Genomic DNA, 18,001 nt, shown 5'->3' with positions numbered 1-18,001 from the left:
TTGTTGCTGTTTTGAGTTGTACATAGTCCATACACTTCATAGGCACTAATAAACGAGATCATATAAACGGACCTCCACTATGCTGGGTTTAATCACAAAATTCAAGCCAAATGATTTAATCTCGATGTTTAACTTAGTTGTTATACTTTAATCTTTATTTACTTGCTCCCCTAAGAGAAACGCTTTGTATAGTAAAGGTCACACGATAAAAATTGTCGGATCCAATTCTCTTCTCATGTATGGAATGTAACTGCTATTGGTAAAACAATACTCGTTACCTTTAGTTGTTTTGATGCCCACATACCTGCCGAGTCCACAGACTATAAAACGAACATCCGAAGTGAATTGGATCCGACAAAAATGGATCGTGTGAACAGACTTTTACACTGGCAGCTTGCAATTTGTTACATGACAAAGCTTCTGACGTTTTGTTGTCCATATATTGGTTATCGTAAAATTAGTTTAATAATGATTAGTTTGCAATGGATCCAACTTTTTGAAAGAATTTTTGCCATTATATATTATATATTTATTTGCAATTAAATCCCATTTTTCCTAATTCATTTTGGCACGAAATGTCACGTTCCGGTTTCCCTCTTGTCATTTCACAAACCAAGTTCTTGACACATTCATAACTCTCAATTAATTTTTCATTATGAAATGATTTTTGCGACAAAAATGCGGTATACAAATAGCTTAAGGACGCTTATGTTTAATGGTTACTAATTACTGTTTATTTGACAAAGTATTTCAAAAGTTGCTGTAGTTACATTGAATTAATGAGAAACGGTTTGAATAGTTTGACGGAGGTAAGAAATTAATGATATATCAGCAAGCAGAGTTGTATTATATTATATAGTTTCATCGTGGCCGCGTATTTCCCGTTGGAAAACAATTTTGAATTGTTTGTTGCGTTTTGCGTCAAACAAGAAGCATATATATTGATAGCTGAGATACTACAAGAATGGTTGAAGCTAATTTTTAATAGCAGACTGAGTAAGAAGAGGGATTTGACTTGGCTGTTTATTATAGACACAACATCTCTTGTTTAGAATATGGCTTTCTGAAAGGTATTTCATTCTAAGCCATAACAAGACCATTGGAAAGGGTTCTTTAAAAGTTTAGGAAGAATTCCAAAGGAAACAAAGGAGCTTGGAACGGCTATTTTATGTACTTTTTATGTCCAGGACTTGTTGAAAACAAGGTTTTCATTTAGGTAAAATGTAAAAGGTTTTCATTTACGTAAGACCCTTTCAACCTCAAGAACTATTGTAAGAGTGTTGGAATAACTGTTGCTACATGTTGAAATCGTGTGATAAGGCCTAAAGTGTGGTCAAGGTAGAAAGCCTAAAAATGTGTTCATTAAGAACGGGTAGAAAATTCAGCTTAAGAGAAAGGCAGTGCTTAGAGAATGAGAGAATTAAAACCTGCGGAACCAAAGAAGAAAGACTGCCAAGTGAGTCGGACAAGAATAACGTTATTAACAGCAAAACTTTAGATGTTTATGTGGACGTAGATCCCAGTCTAAAAGGATGGACGGAGAACAGCGAGTTTTCTTATAAAAATCAGAAACACTCGAAGTTGAAGAGAGAGAGTATGGATTCGATCTACTGTGAAGTTTTAAACAATGGAAATTGTCATGAATGTCAAACAAACGAACGAAAATCTGCGAGCATTAACTCGAGTTTGGCTAGATTTCCAGACTTGGAAACCGGAGGGTGTTGAAAATATGCACTCGTAAACTTTATTTAAGAAAAACATTATGGACTTCCGGTTTTCTGTTAAGAGAGGTCACATGTCAATGGGGCCATGCTTGTATGGTTTTTGAAAGGCTGAACAGTTAAACTTTGAGTCGTTGATAGTATTGATATTTATCTTCCTCTTTATACTTTAAAATAAAACTATTTCAAAAGGTTATGGGCCCAGGGACGTATATGTAGGAGGTGAACAACGAAGCAAAATAAGAAGGTAAAACAAAGCCTTTGTAATCGAAATTGGTTTTGTAATGGCGTCAGGTTTGGATGTTAAAACGGCGAGTATAATCCCATTGAATGGAAAGAATTACCCCACTTGGAAAGTGCAATGTCGAATGGCACTTATGAGGGACGGTGTGTGGGGAATTGTGTCTAAGATTGAAGTGTCGCCAGGTACAGATAAACCGGAAGATTTAGCAAAATTTATTGCGAGAAGAGATCGTGCGTTGGCAACCATTGTTTTGTCTGTCGATCCGTCGCTGTTATACCTCCTTGGGGATCCACAAGACCCTGCTGTGGTTTGGGAAAAATTAGCAAACCAATTCCAAAAGAAAACGTGGGCAAATAAGTTGGCACTGCGTCGTAAACTCTACTCATTGCGGTTGAAAGACGGTGAATCTGTTCAGAAGCACATCAAAGAAATGACTGAGATATTTGATAGATTAGCAGTCATCGATGACCCAATAACAGAAGAGGATCGAGTTGTTCATTTGTTAGCGAGTTTACCTGAGTCATACGATATATTAGTGACGGCCTTGGAGGCAAATGTTGAGGTTCCCAAAATGGAAACTGTGACTGAACGTTTGTTACACGAAGAGCGAAAACTAAAGGAGAGAAGTGAGTCTGAGGCAAGTGATGGAATGAAAGCTATACTTGCAAATAGACAGCCAAAAGGCAAGGGTCCAAAATGTTACCATTGTGGAAAGTTTGGACACATTAAACGAAACTGTCGAGAACTGAACACTCCAAAACATGATGGTCACAAAGGAGATTTTAACGAGCATAAGGCAAATAATGCAGCTGAATCTAGACAAATCGACAGCAGCTCAGATAGTGATGAAGTGGGATTGATGGTGAATCATGCATTGAATTCATTAAATGGCCGAACAAATGCATGGATAATTGATTCTGGAGCAACTTGTCATATGTGCAATGATGTCAGTCTATTTGTAAAATTGGAAAACTTAGATGAACCCGAAGAAGTTGCTCTGGGAGATGGACATGTTGTGAAGGCAACTGGACGAGGCATTGTGAAAACAGAGATAGAGTCTCCAAACAGGGAAAAGGGAAAAAGTTGTGTACTACAAGATGTCCTGTATGTTCCAAGCTTATCGTACAACCTAGTGAGTGTCTAGAGCTACAAAATCTGGAAAGACGGTTAAGTTTAATGAAGATGGTTGTCATATTCTTGATGAAAATCAAAAGCTGATTGCTGTTGCAAAAAGAGTAGGAAACCTTTATTACCTGAATTGTGTGAACAGTCATCATGCAAATCCTACTGTGGAAAATTCAAATGTGAGAAGCAAAGAGGTTACCTGGCACAAAAGATTTGGACATCTTGGTGTACAAAATCTCAAAAAGTTGGCAAAAGAAAATCTTGTTGATGGTTATGACTATGACAAGTCGAAGGACATTGATTTCTGTGAATCTTGTACCGAGGGAAAGCATCATCGAAGCAAATTCCCAGTCAACGAGGGTGGACGTGCAAAAGAACCCCTTAATTTAGTACACAGTGATGTATGTGGGAAAATGAGTACAAAATCGCTTAGTGGAACTGAGTACTTTCTGACATTTATTGATGATCACACTCACTATGTATGGATTTACGTCTTGAAACATAAAGATGAAGTTTTTTCAAAGTTTTTAGAGTGGAAAGCCGCAGTCGAAAAATCCTCTGACAAAAAGGTTAAAGTATTTCGCACTGACAACGGGGGAGAATACACCTCAACAGAGTTTGAAAATTATCTGAAGAAAGAAGGAATAACGCACCAATTGACTGTGCCGAAAAACCCGGAACAAAATGGAGTGGCTGAGAGGATGAACCGGACTTTGGTAGAATCTGTAAGATCCATGTTAGCTGATGCTAAACTCCCGCACAAGTTCTGGGCTGAAACGCTCTCAACCGCTGTTTATCTTAGAAACAGAAGTCCCACTGTTGCAGTCAAAGGAAAGACTCCTTTCGAAGCCTGGACAGGTCAGAAACCCAATGTGAAACATCTACGAGTATTTGGCTGCGAAGCATATGCTCATGTGCCAAAGGACGAGAGAAAGAAACTCGAATCGAAAACTAGAAAGTGTATTCTCCTTGGTTATGGCGCAGAAACGAAGGGTTATCGTCTTTATGATCCAAAACGTGCTAGAGTTTTTCACAGTCGCGATGTTAAGTTCAACGAATCGTCACAAGGAACTGAAGTTGTGAAAGAACAAGAGCCAAATCAAAACACGTATGTGGAACTTAATTTTCCCGAGTTTGAAGCACCAATTGCTGATGAAGAGCCTGTCGTAAACGAAATGCCTGAGCCTCAAAGTTCAAGAAGATCAGAAAGAGATCGAAGGCCACCTGCCTACTATGGGGAGTGGGCAACAGCTGCAAATTATGATCAAAACGAGCCAGGAACTGTGAAAGAGGCTTTGACAAGTCCACAAAAGGCGAAGTGGGTAAAAGCAATGGAAAAAGAAATGGAATCACTTAAAACTAACGAAGTGTGGGATTTAGTTGAACTACCCGAGAATCGTAAAGCGGTTGGCAGTAAGTGGGTATTTCGAGTCAAAACCGATGCGAATGGAATAGTTGAAACACACAAAGCTCGACTCGTAGCTCAAGGTTTTAGTCAAACCTTTGGCGATGACTATGATGAAACATTTTCACCTGTAGCTAGGTTTGAATCAGTTCGAACAGTTATCGCTTTAGCTGCACAGCACAGTTTAAAGCTTCATCAAATGGATGTTACAACGGCGTTTCTAAATGGAGATCTCAAAGAAGAAGTCTACATGAAACAACCTGAAGGTTTCGTTGAGAAAGGGAAAGAGCACCTAGTCTGCAGGTTACGTCGAAGCATCTACGGTCTTAAACAGTCCCCACGTTGCTGGAACTCCGTTCTTGACCGGAAACTGAAGAGTATGGGCTTTGTGCAAACCATCAGCGATCCATGTATCTACGTAAAGGAAGAAGACGGAGATATATTTATTATCGCTGTGTACGTTGATGATATGATTCTGGCCGGAAAGAATGATCAGAAAATCAACGAAGTGAAGCAAGCACTCGCTAAACTATTTCAAATGAAAGATATGGGAAAATTACACTATTTCCTGGGTGTCAAAGTTGTTCAGAAACCAGATTTAAAAGAGGTTTGGATTGGTCAAGAAGCGTACACAAAGAATGTGTTAGAAAAGTTTGGCATGGAGTGTTCGAAACCAATGAACACACCTGTTAACCCTAGGACAAAACTGAAGAAGGCAGCAGACGACAGTCCACGAGTCGACCAAGTCAACTACCAGTGTGCTGTTGGGCATCTACTTTATCTGTCCACGAAGACAAGACCTGATATCGCATATGCTGTGAGTGATGTAGCGAGATTCAGTGCAGATCCAACGGAGGAGCACTGGGCAGCAGTTAAGCGTATCATGCGTTACCTGAATGGAACTCGAGATTTGGGTCTACTCTATGATGGAAGCAAGACAACTTCGTGTGTTGGATATTCCGACGCTGATTGGGCTGGAGATCTTGATGATAGAAAGTCGACGTCCGGTTATGTCTTTCAAATTAGCAACGCAGCTGTCAGTTGGCGAAGCAAGAAACAGTCGTGTGTGGCTCTCTCGACTGCCGAAGCAGAATACATAGCATTGGCAAGTGCAACTCAAGAAGCAGTTTGGCTTAGACAACTTCTAAGTGATCTCAAGAGCAAACCAACTGGTCCAACGTTGATACTTGAAGACAATCAAGCAGCAATCTGCATGGCAAAGAATGCACAGTACCATGGTCGTGCAAAACATATTGATATAAAGTATCATTTCATTCGTGAACATGTTGCCAATACTGCAGTTAAATTAGAATACTGCAGCACTGAAGAAATGGTCGCTGACATTTTTACTAAAGGACTCGGTGCGATTCAGTTTATCAAACTTAGAAAGATGCTTGGAGTTAGTTAAATGGACTATAACATGTGAACATATAGTTATACGAGTGAGGAGGAGTGTTGAAAATATGCACTCGTAAACTTTATTTAAGAAAAACATTATGGACTTCCGGTTTTCTGTTAAGAGAGGTCACATGTCAATGGGGCCATGCTTGTATGGTTTTTGAAAGGCTGAACAGTTAAACTTTGAGTCGTTGATAGTATTGATATTTATCTTCCTCTTTATACTTTAAAATAAAACTATTTCAAAAGAGGGTATCTGTTATTTCAAAGTTTAAGTGAAAAGCAAAAGTTTCCCGAGAGAACGACGTATTCTGCTCTGAGTTTTACATCTTCGGCAAGCAGCTATTGTTCATCGGAAACCTCTGGTGCTCTCCGACAGCAAGTAAGAGCCGCTTCGGCTGTATTGTCGAACTTTAATCGGAGAGCGATCGAGTCTGCCCGTTCATTTTCGCAAGCCCGACCAATGACGTCAAAGAATGTTCGCTTCGAAGATGTTTCGCGAAACCATGGAAGGAGTTTCAGTTCCCGTGGGTGCTCACGCAAAACCTCGACAATGTCTCAGGAAGGATGGTCCAAGAAGCAAATAGAAGCCTGGAAACTACTCGCTCCCACACCCCCGCAGATCGAGGTCTCTCAAATGAATGTTAGTATGTATACGCCGAAGGAATTGCCGGGAATTAAGATTTTTGACGAATCATTATTTGTGATTTGAGGTCTTGAAATTGACTTTAATATCTAGCCAAATCTAGCGAATATCCTCACCCAAACTTGTGAAAACGCGTGATTAACTTCAACCAAGCTAAAGCAAACTTTTCACATTGCTTCAACAACATATTCTAAATGTGTTTGCTATTCTTGCTCCCAGTCTTTTCACAACTTGTCACTAGTTATGGACTCAGAGAACTAGCTTATCACAAGTTGTTGAAAGTCGTTGTACGAGTAGAAAGAGACGACAAAGCGATATCTTTTTATCTTGTTGACAGTTTGTTTTTAAGTTCTATCCACACCAGTGACACCACACAAAAAAGACAATCAATTTCCAATTTCATTTTAATATTTTTCTTCAGTTTTGTAAAGCCAAATGAAAAAATACATAAAATTATACAACCAAGTCCAAGTATTCACAGTTAATTTTTAACAGTCCTAATTTTCACATTAATCAGTTGGCCTTGTGAACCTACTTGGCTATCCCGCGCTATACTTTCATTACTACAGTGCAACGCGATAGTTACGTATCTACATATGATTTCATATACAAAATGTTTTAGTTCGATTTTTTTATTCCAGTTTCAACAACGTCTATATGATTTTACTTCACTTTCCCATTGGGAAAACTGGAGCTCCAGCATGTTCGATAGGTATAGTCAGTTGTTGCGCAGCTGTGAATAAAGAAGGTAAACGTGTTAAAATAAAATTGTGGCAAAAGGAGAGTATTAGAGGTTTTTACCGACCCGCCCCCCTATGCCGTCCTGTTAACTCAACCGCCGAAAAACGGCCTGGGAAAGAGTTTTAATCAGATGGTCATGGTGAATTGGTCTCAGTTCTACTGGTTTTCTTCTAATGGATTGTCTATGGCTATTGGTGATATCAATGACCACTGACCATTGACACTGACAAAGCAAAGAACACATGAGAATTTCAATCACGGTTCTTGCGCGGTAATAGGAGGACTAGGTACTATGAGAAGGCTTGGCTCCCTTGTTGAAAGCGAAACTTTTAGTCGAAAGTGCTATGAGTTTATTGCACTGAGCTATATAATAATTCCTGGAGGACCGGCTCGCCACCAAAAAGTGTCCGCAAAAACATGGCGGATTTTGAGCTTTGCTGACGCCACATGGTTCCTTTTGCTCATGGTAGTTACCACTGACATACCGCGATACAAGGTGAAAAACTGTGTCCATCTCCCTCCTGGTTTTTATGAAAATATTTTCGGCTTTCGGTATATATTTTTTGTATTTCATATAAATCCTCTTTTTGTATTTCATATAAATCCCCTGTTCAACAAATGGAAAGGAGACGTAGCTTTGTACTCTATATGTCTGACGTAGTGAATGGCTTAATTCACTTATCGGGGGAATGATTTTTCTCATTCGGCTGTTATTTTATGGCATCCAGGACTTCCAGGTAAGCCGGTTTTTATAACAATTTCAGTTTTTTTGCCTTTGGACTCGAATATAAACTGATTACCAAAGGTTCTGAGCCATATAAATCCATCAAAACTTATGGTACAAACAGCAAATGTACTATTTTAGACCTTTGGTACATGTGCAATGTTATATACTCAAACTTTATCATTTTCTTGACTTGTGTGGGGAAGGAATTAAATTCCTGGCAATGTCAATCTTTGAGTTTGGTCTATTTTGTTTTCATGATAGCAAACAATAATGTCAATAGGTAAACCTTCCCCCCAGTGAGTCTATTAGATTTAAGAAATAATTAACATGATCTAACTGACAAAAGTGCTGAGTGGGTGCTGATACAAAGTGATAAGATTTTTGCTGAAAACAGTGTAAATTTCAACCTATGATGATGGTGACTGTTAAAACCTAGTTAATATATTATCTTGTTTGCCTTGTCAAATTCAAATCAATTATCATGGCTTATATTAATTGATTTTTTAACTTCTTGCACCTTGTGAATAAATCTTGATCAGATCTCCATTTATATTTTTCAGGATGAAGATGCTATGAAATAAAGCAAGCTAGAGATGGCTTATTAATTAATGAAATAAAGCAAGCTAGAGATGGCTTATTAATTAATTGTCATGCAATTTGTTGGGACATTGAACTGAGATGTATTAAGCATATTATACACATTCTTATGAATCTGCATTGTTATCCTTGATTACCATGTTATCTGATTTTGTTGTTGGCTGGTATTTTTATAACCATTGTTATATTTATAAAAGAAATAAATATAAACATGCATTGTGTGAGCAGTGTATCTTCAATCTGCAGCCACTTTTATAATTTTCTGTTTATGGTATCAAACTTCAAGAGGGCTAAATTCAATGGGCTAATCAGGAGTAATTGAGTCTATGGAGGGATGAATATTGGGTCCAGGGGTGCAATTAGATAATATTGAAAACTTTTGAAGCCCATTGAGGTACAATTAAGCTGATGACCTTACTGAAAAGTATATTATGCAAATATGACTCATGGTTGAAACTATATTCTTGCACTTAGTCAGCTGCCAAGCATCTTGCCCCTGAGCTTTGGCCTCTGTTTCTTTGGATTATACCTAGATATATTGTCCTGAAGACATTCAAGACCATTCAAGAAAACATTATTAATTGCATACTTTCAGTAATTCTGCTGTTCATGCAGGGTTCAAAAAAGTCTAATTGATGTCCATAAATATCCAATTGTCCCCAAAATGTCCGACAATAGTGCCAAAAAGTTCAATCATTTGTTATAGGAATGTAGAAATAATGAGAATATAAAAAAAACACCTGTCACGGCTGTCAGTTCGTGTCAGAATTTTAAAAATCTTCAATTTTGTCCACAACTTTTTGACGTTTTAATATATATTTGTTCTTGCGTTGGCAATAACAGCGTCTACGACTTGTATTCATCCTAAATAAACGCTTTATATTTCAAAAAAATGATGTTTTCATGACTTTATATTTCAAAAAAACAAAACAAGTTTTCACGGGAAATTTTTTTTATAAAGGCCAGGGGGGAGAATCTGTTGTTTACTAAATCCAGGGGGGAGGACACCCATGTAGCGGGCTCATAATTGAGCCCGGTCAGTGGTAAATACCATGGCCAAAAGGAACCATGTGGCGTCAGCAGAGCTTCTGCGGTTGCGCAGAAGGGCGAAGTCCGCCATGTTTTTGCGGACAAAAAGATGGCGGCGAAGTTACCGAAAAATGACGAGCCGGTCCTCCAGGAATTATTATATAGCTCAGTGGTTTATTGAGTTATGATCACTCATCACTGAGCTATATGATTGAATTTAGACCAGTAATTTCGACAATTTAGTTATGAAATTATGAGACGAATTGGTCGAATTGACTTTCAAAAAGCTCTAAAAAAAGTGAGTTTACATGCAGTTACGAGAAAAGCGTTTAGTTAAATTTATGTGGTATTGTCTGCTTTTTTAGAAAGCTTATTTTGATAAGTAGTATTAACCCATGGTTAGCTTATTTTGTGGCTATACATAATGAAATTGAATGTTCACTAAACCACTTACTTAAAGGTTGTCCAGCTGCTGAGATTGGCACAATTTGTGGCATTGTAGCAGGGATTGCCACAGGTTGATGGACCAAGGATGGTACAAGAGGGTTAGACATTGCAATTGGGGCAGCTGCCAGAGGAGCTGGGGCGATTGCAGGGGCAAAACCTGCCAGGACAGGAGCACGCATTGCTTGTCCTGGGATGCCGGCCATGAAGTGTGGAACTGGTGCCCCTATTATTGCTTGACGTTTTGGACGACTATTCTTCTTTGGAATTTTGTTCTAGAAGGTGAGATAGTAGGAATCAAATTAATTAATCATTCAAACATTCAAATTCAATTTGATTTTCATGGCATAGCTAAAACTACTTAATTGACCAGGGGATATTTATATATTCATGTTTACATACTGTAGAAACAGTGAACAGTCTTTCCAAAGAAGTCAATCCAACATAAAATCAATAATAATATACACATGCCCAATCAAGCCTCTATAGCTATGATCCTGCTGATTCTATTGGGCCTGGGTTTAAATTGAAGGTCTCTTATAATTGTGGGAACAGGCATATAGTATATGCCTCGTCTCAAAAAAAATTTCCAAGTTCCAACTTAATAGTACAGGATGAGTGCTCAGCTCTTACTTTGATATCTAGTGTAGCCATGGCTTGACCAGGGTATCCTAATGTAGAAAACCCAGGATGTGTGACTGGGTGTCCTGGGAAGTGACCATGTCCACCAAGAGGTCCGGCATGAGCACCTAGCAATCCTGGGCCATGTCCCAACAATCCGGGACCATGCCCTAAAGGTCCAGCACCCACCAGCCCATGGCCAGGCAATGCTCCTCCAGGACCATGAGCCAGAAGTCCACCAGGATGGCCAACAAGGCTTCCATGTAGTTGTCTCTTGGATGCTTTGTCATCTGCAGGAACTTTACCCTAAAACATTCAGAATCATTTTTCTCAGTCACAGCCTTACAAAATCTGACTACTTTCTGCAAAGTTTTATCATTACCTTCTTAATGTCAAGGGTTGCAATAGCATGACCTGGGTATCCCATTGTAGAGAATCCGGGATGTGTGACAGGGTGACTGCCAGGTCCTGGATAACCGGGGCCAATGCCATGACCTCCAAAATGAGCTCCAAAATGACCGTGGGCATTGCCTGGGAAGCCAATTACTTGCCTCGGGACATGGGATCTGCCGAACACATGCTGGGCTTCTGGTCCCCCTGGTACATTACCCACATGAGGTCCTAATGTTTGAAAGGGGTCTAATCCACCCATGCCCCCAAATCCAAGGCCTAGCCTATAGTTATCACCACTAGCATAACCATAACCTAAATGTATGGTTTGCTTTTTAGTTGGGATATCCCCCCGCTTATCTCCCTTTTCATCTTTATTGATCTTAGACCTCGCCCAAGGGAATGCCTTCATCCAGGGGAAACGGGGAGGGTAGGTCCCAAAACCAGATCCCGGATAACCCCATTCTGTGCCAGATGGTCCTTGGTAACCACCCCAACCAAGGCCTAACCCACCAGCACCACAACCTCCAATTCCACATTTTTTGGATGCTTTGCCCTTTGCAACCTTCGATTTACTCACAACTCCGAAACTGTAAGGTCCAAGACCTGGGTACAACCCTACTGCATAACCTCCCCACCATGGTCCACGGGCAAACGGCCCAAAACCGGCATTAAACCGGTTACGCAGACCTGCAAATGGTGCACGGGTTATGGGACTGACGCAAGGAAGATTACGCTTGGAGGCTTTACCTCCCTTTGTGACCTTTGATCTATAACAACCAGACAACAACCACCAAAACCACCACACCCCCCGCCGAATCCACATCCTCCTCCAAAACCACATCCACCACCGAATCCACAACCTCCTCCCAAGCATCCTGATCCAAAACCTCCAAGTCCACAACCACCGAGGCCACAGCCTCCAAATCCACATCCTCCACCTAGCCCACATCCACCATATCCGAATCCTCCATGTCCTAGACCACCCCATCCCCAGTGGTGAAGCCCATCCCAGAATGCGTGTAAGTCAGCAAAACACCCATGCTTCTTTGCCGCCTTCTTGTCACACTTGTACACCATATTTCTTTTGGTTTTTCCGTCTTTAGTAATGGTTGATTTAACAGCCCAACCACATCCACTGCAATCAACGCCTATACCTCTTCCAGGCCCGAAGCTCATCGCTGTTCTTGCAAGCGGGGCAGACCCATAATCATAGAAACCATGATGTGACATCCCACCATACGGCCAGGCACCGTAACCGCCAATAGCAAATGGGCTTACAAACCTCTTATTAGCATTGGCTCCTTTCTCTCCCTTGGGGCATCCGTAAACTACTTCTCTTTTAGTTTTACCATTTTTGTCGACTTTCGATCTATAATACGCCCCGCATCCTCCAAAACCACCGAAACCTCCAAATCCACCGCACCCTCCGCCACATCCCCCAAACCCGCATCCAAGGCAGCCGTATCCAAAGTAAGGATAACCGACGTCATACCCGTGACTCGCTACTCCCCAGCCATGACCGTGCCCGAATCCAAGACCGCCGAAACCTCCCAGACCAAATCCACCGAAACATCGCTTATGGTTCTTTTTATTCTTATCACAAGCGTAAACTAGATCACGTTTAGTTTTGCCGTCTTTGTCGATCTTTGATTTGTAAGCCCAACCACAACCACCGCAACCCAGGCCGCCCAAGCCATAGCCGAAGCCGTTGCCCAAGCCAAGAGCATCTCCAAACAAACCGTGACCTAACCCCCAACCACCTAAGCCATACCCCCCTAAACCATAGCCCCCGAAGCCGCCCAAACCTACTGGGACACCGTAACCCCCCCAAAGACCATAGCATCGCTTGGCATTATCTTTATTCTTGTCGCAAGCATAAACTAGTTGCCTTTTCGATTTCCCATCTTTTCCAACCTTAGATTTATACGCCCAACCACATCCCCCGCACCCCAAGCCCGCGTGTGCGCCGTGGGCGAAAATTGCTTCATGGTAGAGGCCAGGATGACCAAGGCCTCCCAAGCCGCCCCAACCACCTAGGCCACCCCAACCTAGTCCACCCCAACCACCAAAGCCAGGGTATCCTCCCCATCCAAATCCCCCGAAACATCGCTTTGCGTTTTTCTTCTTATTCTTATCACACGCGAAAACAAGTTCTCGTTTTGTCTTTCCGTCCTTGCCGATTTTAGACTTATAGGCATAACCACATCCACCACAACCTAACCCGTAACCACCATATCCGAATCCATCACCGTACAATCCATGTCCTAAGCCCAAACCCAAACCATGGCCCCAACCTCCTAAGCCATAACCACCTAATCCAAAGCCACCTAATCCGTAGCCACCTAATCCATATCCACCAAATCCTAAGGGTGAGCCCCATAGACCGAAACATCGTTTCTTATTTTTTTTATTTTTGTCGCATGCATAAACCAACTCACGTTTTGTTTTTCCATCTTTGCCGATTTTAGACTTATAGGCATAACCACATCCACCACAACCTAACCCGTAACCACCATATCCGAATCCATCACCGTACAATCCATGTCCTAAGCCCAAACCCAAACCATGGCCCCAACCTCCTAAGCCATAACCACCTAATCCAAAGCCACCTAATCCGTAGCCACCTAATCCATATCCACCAAATCCTAATGGGGAACCCCACAGACCGAAACATCGTTTCTTATTTTTTTTATTTTTGTCACATGCATAAACCAACTCACGTTTTGTTTTTCCATCTTTGCCGATTTTAGACTTATAGGCATAACCACATCCACCACAACCTAACCCGTAACCGCCATAACCGAATCCATCACCGTACAATCCATGTCCTAAGCCCAAACCCAAACCATGGCCCCAACCTCCTAAGCCATAACTACCTAATCCAAAGCCACCTAATCCGTAGCCACCTAATCCATATCCACCAAATCCTAAGGGTGAGCCCCATAGACCGAAACATCGCTTCTTATTTTTTTTATTTTTGTCGCATGCATAAACCAACTCGCGTTTTGTTTTTCCGTCCTTGCCAATTTTAGACTTATAGGCATAACCACATCCACCACAACCCAACCCGTAACCACCGTATCCGAATAAGCCATCACCATACAATCCATGTCCCAAACCAGCGCCCCAACCTCCAAAGCCACCTAATCCGTATCCTCCTAATCCGTAGCCACCTAATCCATATCCACCAAATCCTAAGGGTGAACCCCACAGACCAAAACATCGCTTCTTATTTTTCTTATTTTTGTCGCATGCATAAACCAACTCACGTTTAGTCTTCCCGTCTTTATCGATTTTGGACTTGTATGCAAAACCGCACCCTCCACAGCCTAGTCCTCCAAGGGTTGAGAAATCAGGGTACCCACCATGGCTAAACCCTCCAAAGCCATCGTGTAAGGAGTTGAATCCCCATCCTCCATACCCATTGAGACCCCCGAAGCCTCCCAATAGTCCAAGGCCTCCAAACCCACCATATCCTCCCCACCCACCGTAGCCAGGCCAATTACCGAAACATCGTTTCGCTTTCTTTCCGTCCTTGTCTTTCTTACAAACAAACACCAGATTTCGTTTAGTTTTCCCGTTCTTATCAATTTTGTTCTTGTAAGCCCATGTGCAACCACCACATCCCAAACCGTTAGCCCAGTTACCGAGACTCAGTGGTGCGTATGGACCCCCGCACTGACCATGCCAGCATGAGCCCATACCGTATCCCAAACCAACGCCCAAGAGACCTGGAAAACCATAACCTAATCCTCCTCCAAAACCTAGCCCAAAGAAGCGTTTGCTGACATCCGCTCGTTTCAATGGAGCATTCATAACCCGATTCGATGCCAAAGCCATCTGCTCTCCTTGATTCGGCCTACCTAAATCCCATCCTTTAAGCGGTGAACTGAACGGGTAGCCTGGGAACACCAGACCGAACCCGTGACCATAACCAACACCAACGGGGATGTACCATCTCTTGGTGCTTCCCGGGATCTGATTTCGCGCCCAGAACCCACCCCAGCCAGGCCAACCTGCACCGGCACCAGCACCATAGTTGGTTGGCAGCCAACCAGGGTATGTGCCTGGTGAGTCACTCAAAGGCATTCCCCAAAGAGATCTTTTGTTAGCCGAACCCTTGGTTTTTCCCTCCTTTGGTACATTATTACGATAAAACCATCCCGGGACGTGAGGCCCCCACCCAGAGTTCCAGGGGATAATTCCGTAGGGTAATCTATTCGCCCATGGGAGACCACCCCAGGCCGGCAGATAGCCCCCATATCCTCCGTAAAAGATACCATGCTTAGGACTAGCTTTTTTAGACCCTTTGCCCGCGGGAACTTTGGATTTATAATATGGAAAGCCATCATGACCCCAGATTGGACCAATTCCGTAGGACCCCATTCCTAGCGTTGGTCCGAATAGACCAAAACCAGTTGGGAACCCAGGTCCATAGGCTGGATCCCCATAGCCGTGGCCCCAGCCATACCATCGCTTTTTCGCATCCTTGTTCTCGCTTTTAACTATGTGTTCTTCGTTTTTTTCCGAATCATCATCTTCGGAAGTGTCCGACTCAACTTCCTTCTTTTCTGACTCATCTTCGTCTTTTTCCGATTCATCTTTTTGACTATCTGAATCGTCTTCGTGGCTCTCCGACTCATTTTTTTCATCGCTTTCCGACTTATCTTTGGAAGCGCTTGAATCGTCTTCGGACGAGTCCGTGTGAGAGTCGTGAGTTTCCGCCATAGCTTCGTCAGCTTTCTCGTCATTTATCACCTCTACACTAATTCCGTCATCGTCATCTTCCCGCAATTGGTTTGTCTCTCTGCTTACTGCCGCGCTCTGTGCCAATGTTGTTAGAGCGAGGCATAAGCAGAGCATAAGTAAGTAACGGCGCATAGTTTATGTGGCCTTTTCTCCAGTACTTATCTAGAAAAAATAGTCTATCGGTTGGTTTCCATTAAAGTAAACTTCAAGGGCGGGTTTTATAAAAGTGAAATTTTTAAATATTGTTAATGGGGTCAATTAGCTAATCAGTATCTTAATTTGGAGTCAATGACGTAAAATCGGGTGCCATTAATATGAAGAGAATCGTCAATACTTGACAAAGTTCTGTTTTTCTTCATTGTCTCCGTTCCCCCCACGATGACAGCAATATGCAAATAAATTGTTTATTCCCTTCCTCTGGGAGAAACGTGAATAGACATGCAGTTTAAGGTCTAATGTTTAACTTTAAGGCTTCATTTTCTTTACCGCTTTTCTTGGGTATATTTTAGGAGGTTTACGACGATCATTGAATAAAAAGTATTCCGGCCAGCGTTAGCTAAAATACACGTCGATAAAGAAGATATTTTGATCACCGTGAAAGATTCAAGCGAAATTATTTGGCCAAAAAAGGTAAAATTCTTGTTTCAATTTTCACGATCACCAGCTATAATGCCCATTAATCATTAGCGGGCAAACTTGTTTGATTAAAGCCCAAACGTGAAGTCATATCCATATCCTTGTATATATAAGTCGTTCTTTTTTAATCTTTAATCATGCTAAAATTGACTAGAGTATCCATGGGGATTTTCGTGCCATATTCAGCCCCTGTTTACTTGCCCATGGACAGAATACACGTTATTACAGGTATAATAATTATCTCCGCAAAAGTTATATGATGACATTTTTTTAAAAATGAAGCTAAATTTATTAGTCATTAATATAACAGAATATAGTTGTTGGTCCTTATCCCATGGGATATTTTTTTTAAAAGGGAAAATATAAATATTAATACGAATGTATGCTCAAAAACATCAACTCCACTTATTTCAATCGTTACGAACAATTAAATGAAATATAATTTTATTTTGTATTGGGTCGAAATAAATTTAAGGCCTTATAGGTTTAACTAATATATGTATAGCATTGCATGCGAGCCAACAAAATATCTCTTTTTATTTAGTCAGTAAAATGCTCTATGAAGTTATTATACAATAATATATTTACATTTTATGCACCTTGACCAACTATCTCTAAAACTTGGTTGGTATTTAATCGTTACTGCATGCATAACAAGTCTGATCTGCATGGATCTATAGTGTCTCGTCTTTTGTGTGCATGGGTTGTATGCGAATCAACGACCGAGCATCTATACTCATGATCTCAACCTATACTGACATAATACATCAACACTCTGCGGTTGTATCGCTCAACTGCTTGATCCATCGTAATTATCAGTGTTCGTGACAACTACGACCTAATGGAAACCTATCTATATTTAACCTAAGGCTAATTGCTGCAATATCGATGTCATCAGAGAATCCTTATTAGAGATATTAAAAATTTCGATAAACCATCGTTTGATAAGGAAATACATATATATATAAATGGTTAAAGTTAAACTAATCGTTTAATACTTTCTGACGAGCAATTTGTATTGCCCTATTTTATAATGTTGTTCATGATACATTTGAAGTAATACCAGTTCAATTATGTCTAAACAATCTTCACTTTTAAAACTGAAGTCCGTAATTGTCTAAACTATATCAAGTCAAGTTATAACTTTAGCCCCTATAGGTAACCATTAAATTGCTATAATTCATACCTTCTGGAGGAAATGCCTTGGGTTTTTGATTGTTTTACAAAATCTTTATAAGGTTTTTTACTGCTGCCTTGCTGTTGAAAATTCAATAATAGCCACCAGTTTTTGTCAATTGGACCACCACCGGTTAACTCGTTTCGCAACACTAACTTTTCAATCTTTGAATCTAAACAAACGGCTGGTGTTCAAGTATTTATACGACACACTGTATTAAGTACTGTTTTCATGGTTACAGGGTGGGAATAATATATTAATAATCGGGGTTTTTCTGTTAAAGCGCTCGTTGCGTTCGTTATTGTTAATCTATGTCCTCGATAGGATCATGGGACCAGAAGAAACTCA

At 41.0% G+C, this 18,001-nt stretch overlaps 2 protein-coding genes across 2 annotated transcripts; one reads left to right on the top strand and one right to left on the bottom strand.

Annotated features, from left to right (window-relative positions):
• The first annotated feature begins 851 nt into the window (after positions 1 to 851).
• On the top strand, positions 852 to 6,917 carry LOC114530888. The gene is made up of 2 exons (XM_028552488.1): positions 852 to 1,718; positions 6,146 to 6,917. Exons 1-2 carry the CDS (start codon positions 1,354 to 1,356, stop codon positions 6,603 to 6,605), a joined length of 825 nt encoding a protein of 274 aa, XP_028408289.1. The 5' UTR covers positions 852 to 1,353; the 3' UTR covers positions 6,606 to 6,917.
• Positions 6,918 to 6,925: 8 nt separating this feature from the next.
• LOC114530890 (uncharacterized PE-PGRS family protein PE_PGRS54-like) lies at positions 6,926 to 17,759 on the bottom strand. Its single transcript, XM_028552490.1, is given in 6 exon segments — positions 6,926 to 7,272; positions 10,088 to 10,352; positions 10,711 to 11,004; positions 11,081 to 11,806; positions 11,809 to 16,002; positions 17,663 to 17,759. Coding segments are annotated over 5 exon segments (5,361 nt in total). The 5' UTR covers positions 15,820 to 16,002; positions 17,663 to 17,759; the 3' UTR covers positions 6,926 to 7,207.
• Positions 17,760 to 18,001: the final 242 nt, after the last annotated feature.

This window comes from Dendronephthya gigantea, unplaced genomic scaffold, assembly GCF_004324835.1.
Source record: "Dendronephthya gigantea isolate DGI-Jeju-01 unplaced genomic scaffold, DenGig_1.0 000067F, whole genome shotgun sequence".
Classification (NCBI taxonomy): Eukaryota; Metazoa; Cnidaria; class Anthozoa; order Malacalcyonacea; family Nephtheidae; genus Dendronephthya; species Dendronephthya gigantea.
The sequence above is the reverse complement of the archived record's forward strand: the minus strand, read 5'-3'. Positions and strand labels throughout refer to the sequence as shown.

Excerpts from the sequence above, each read along its gene's own strand:
- LOC114530888 (XM_028552488.1), top strand. The coding sequence starts at position 1,354 with ATGTGTTCATTAAGAACGGGTAGAAAATTCAGCTTAAGAGAAAGGCAG. Across the intron at positions 1,719-6,145 it reads CCAGACTTGGAAACCGGAGG|GTATCTGTTATTTCAAAGTT; the intron begins GTGTTGAAAATA and ends TTTCAAAAGAGG.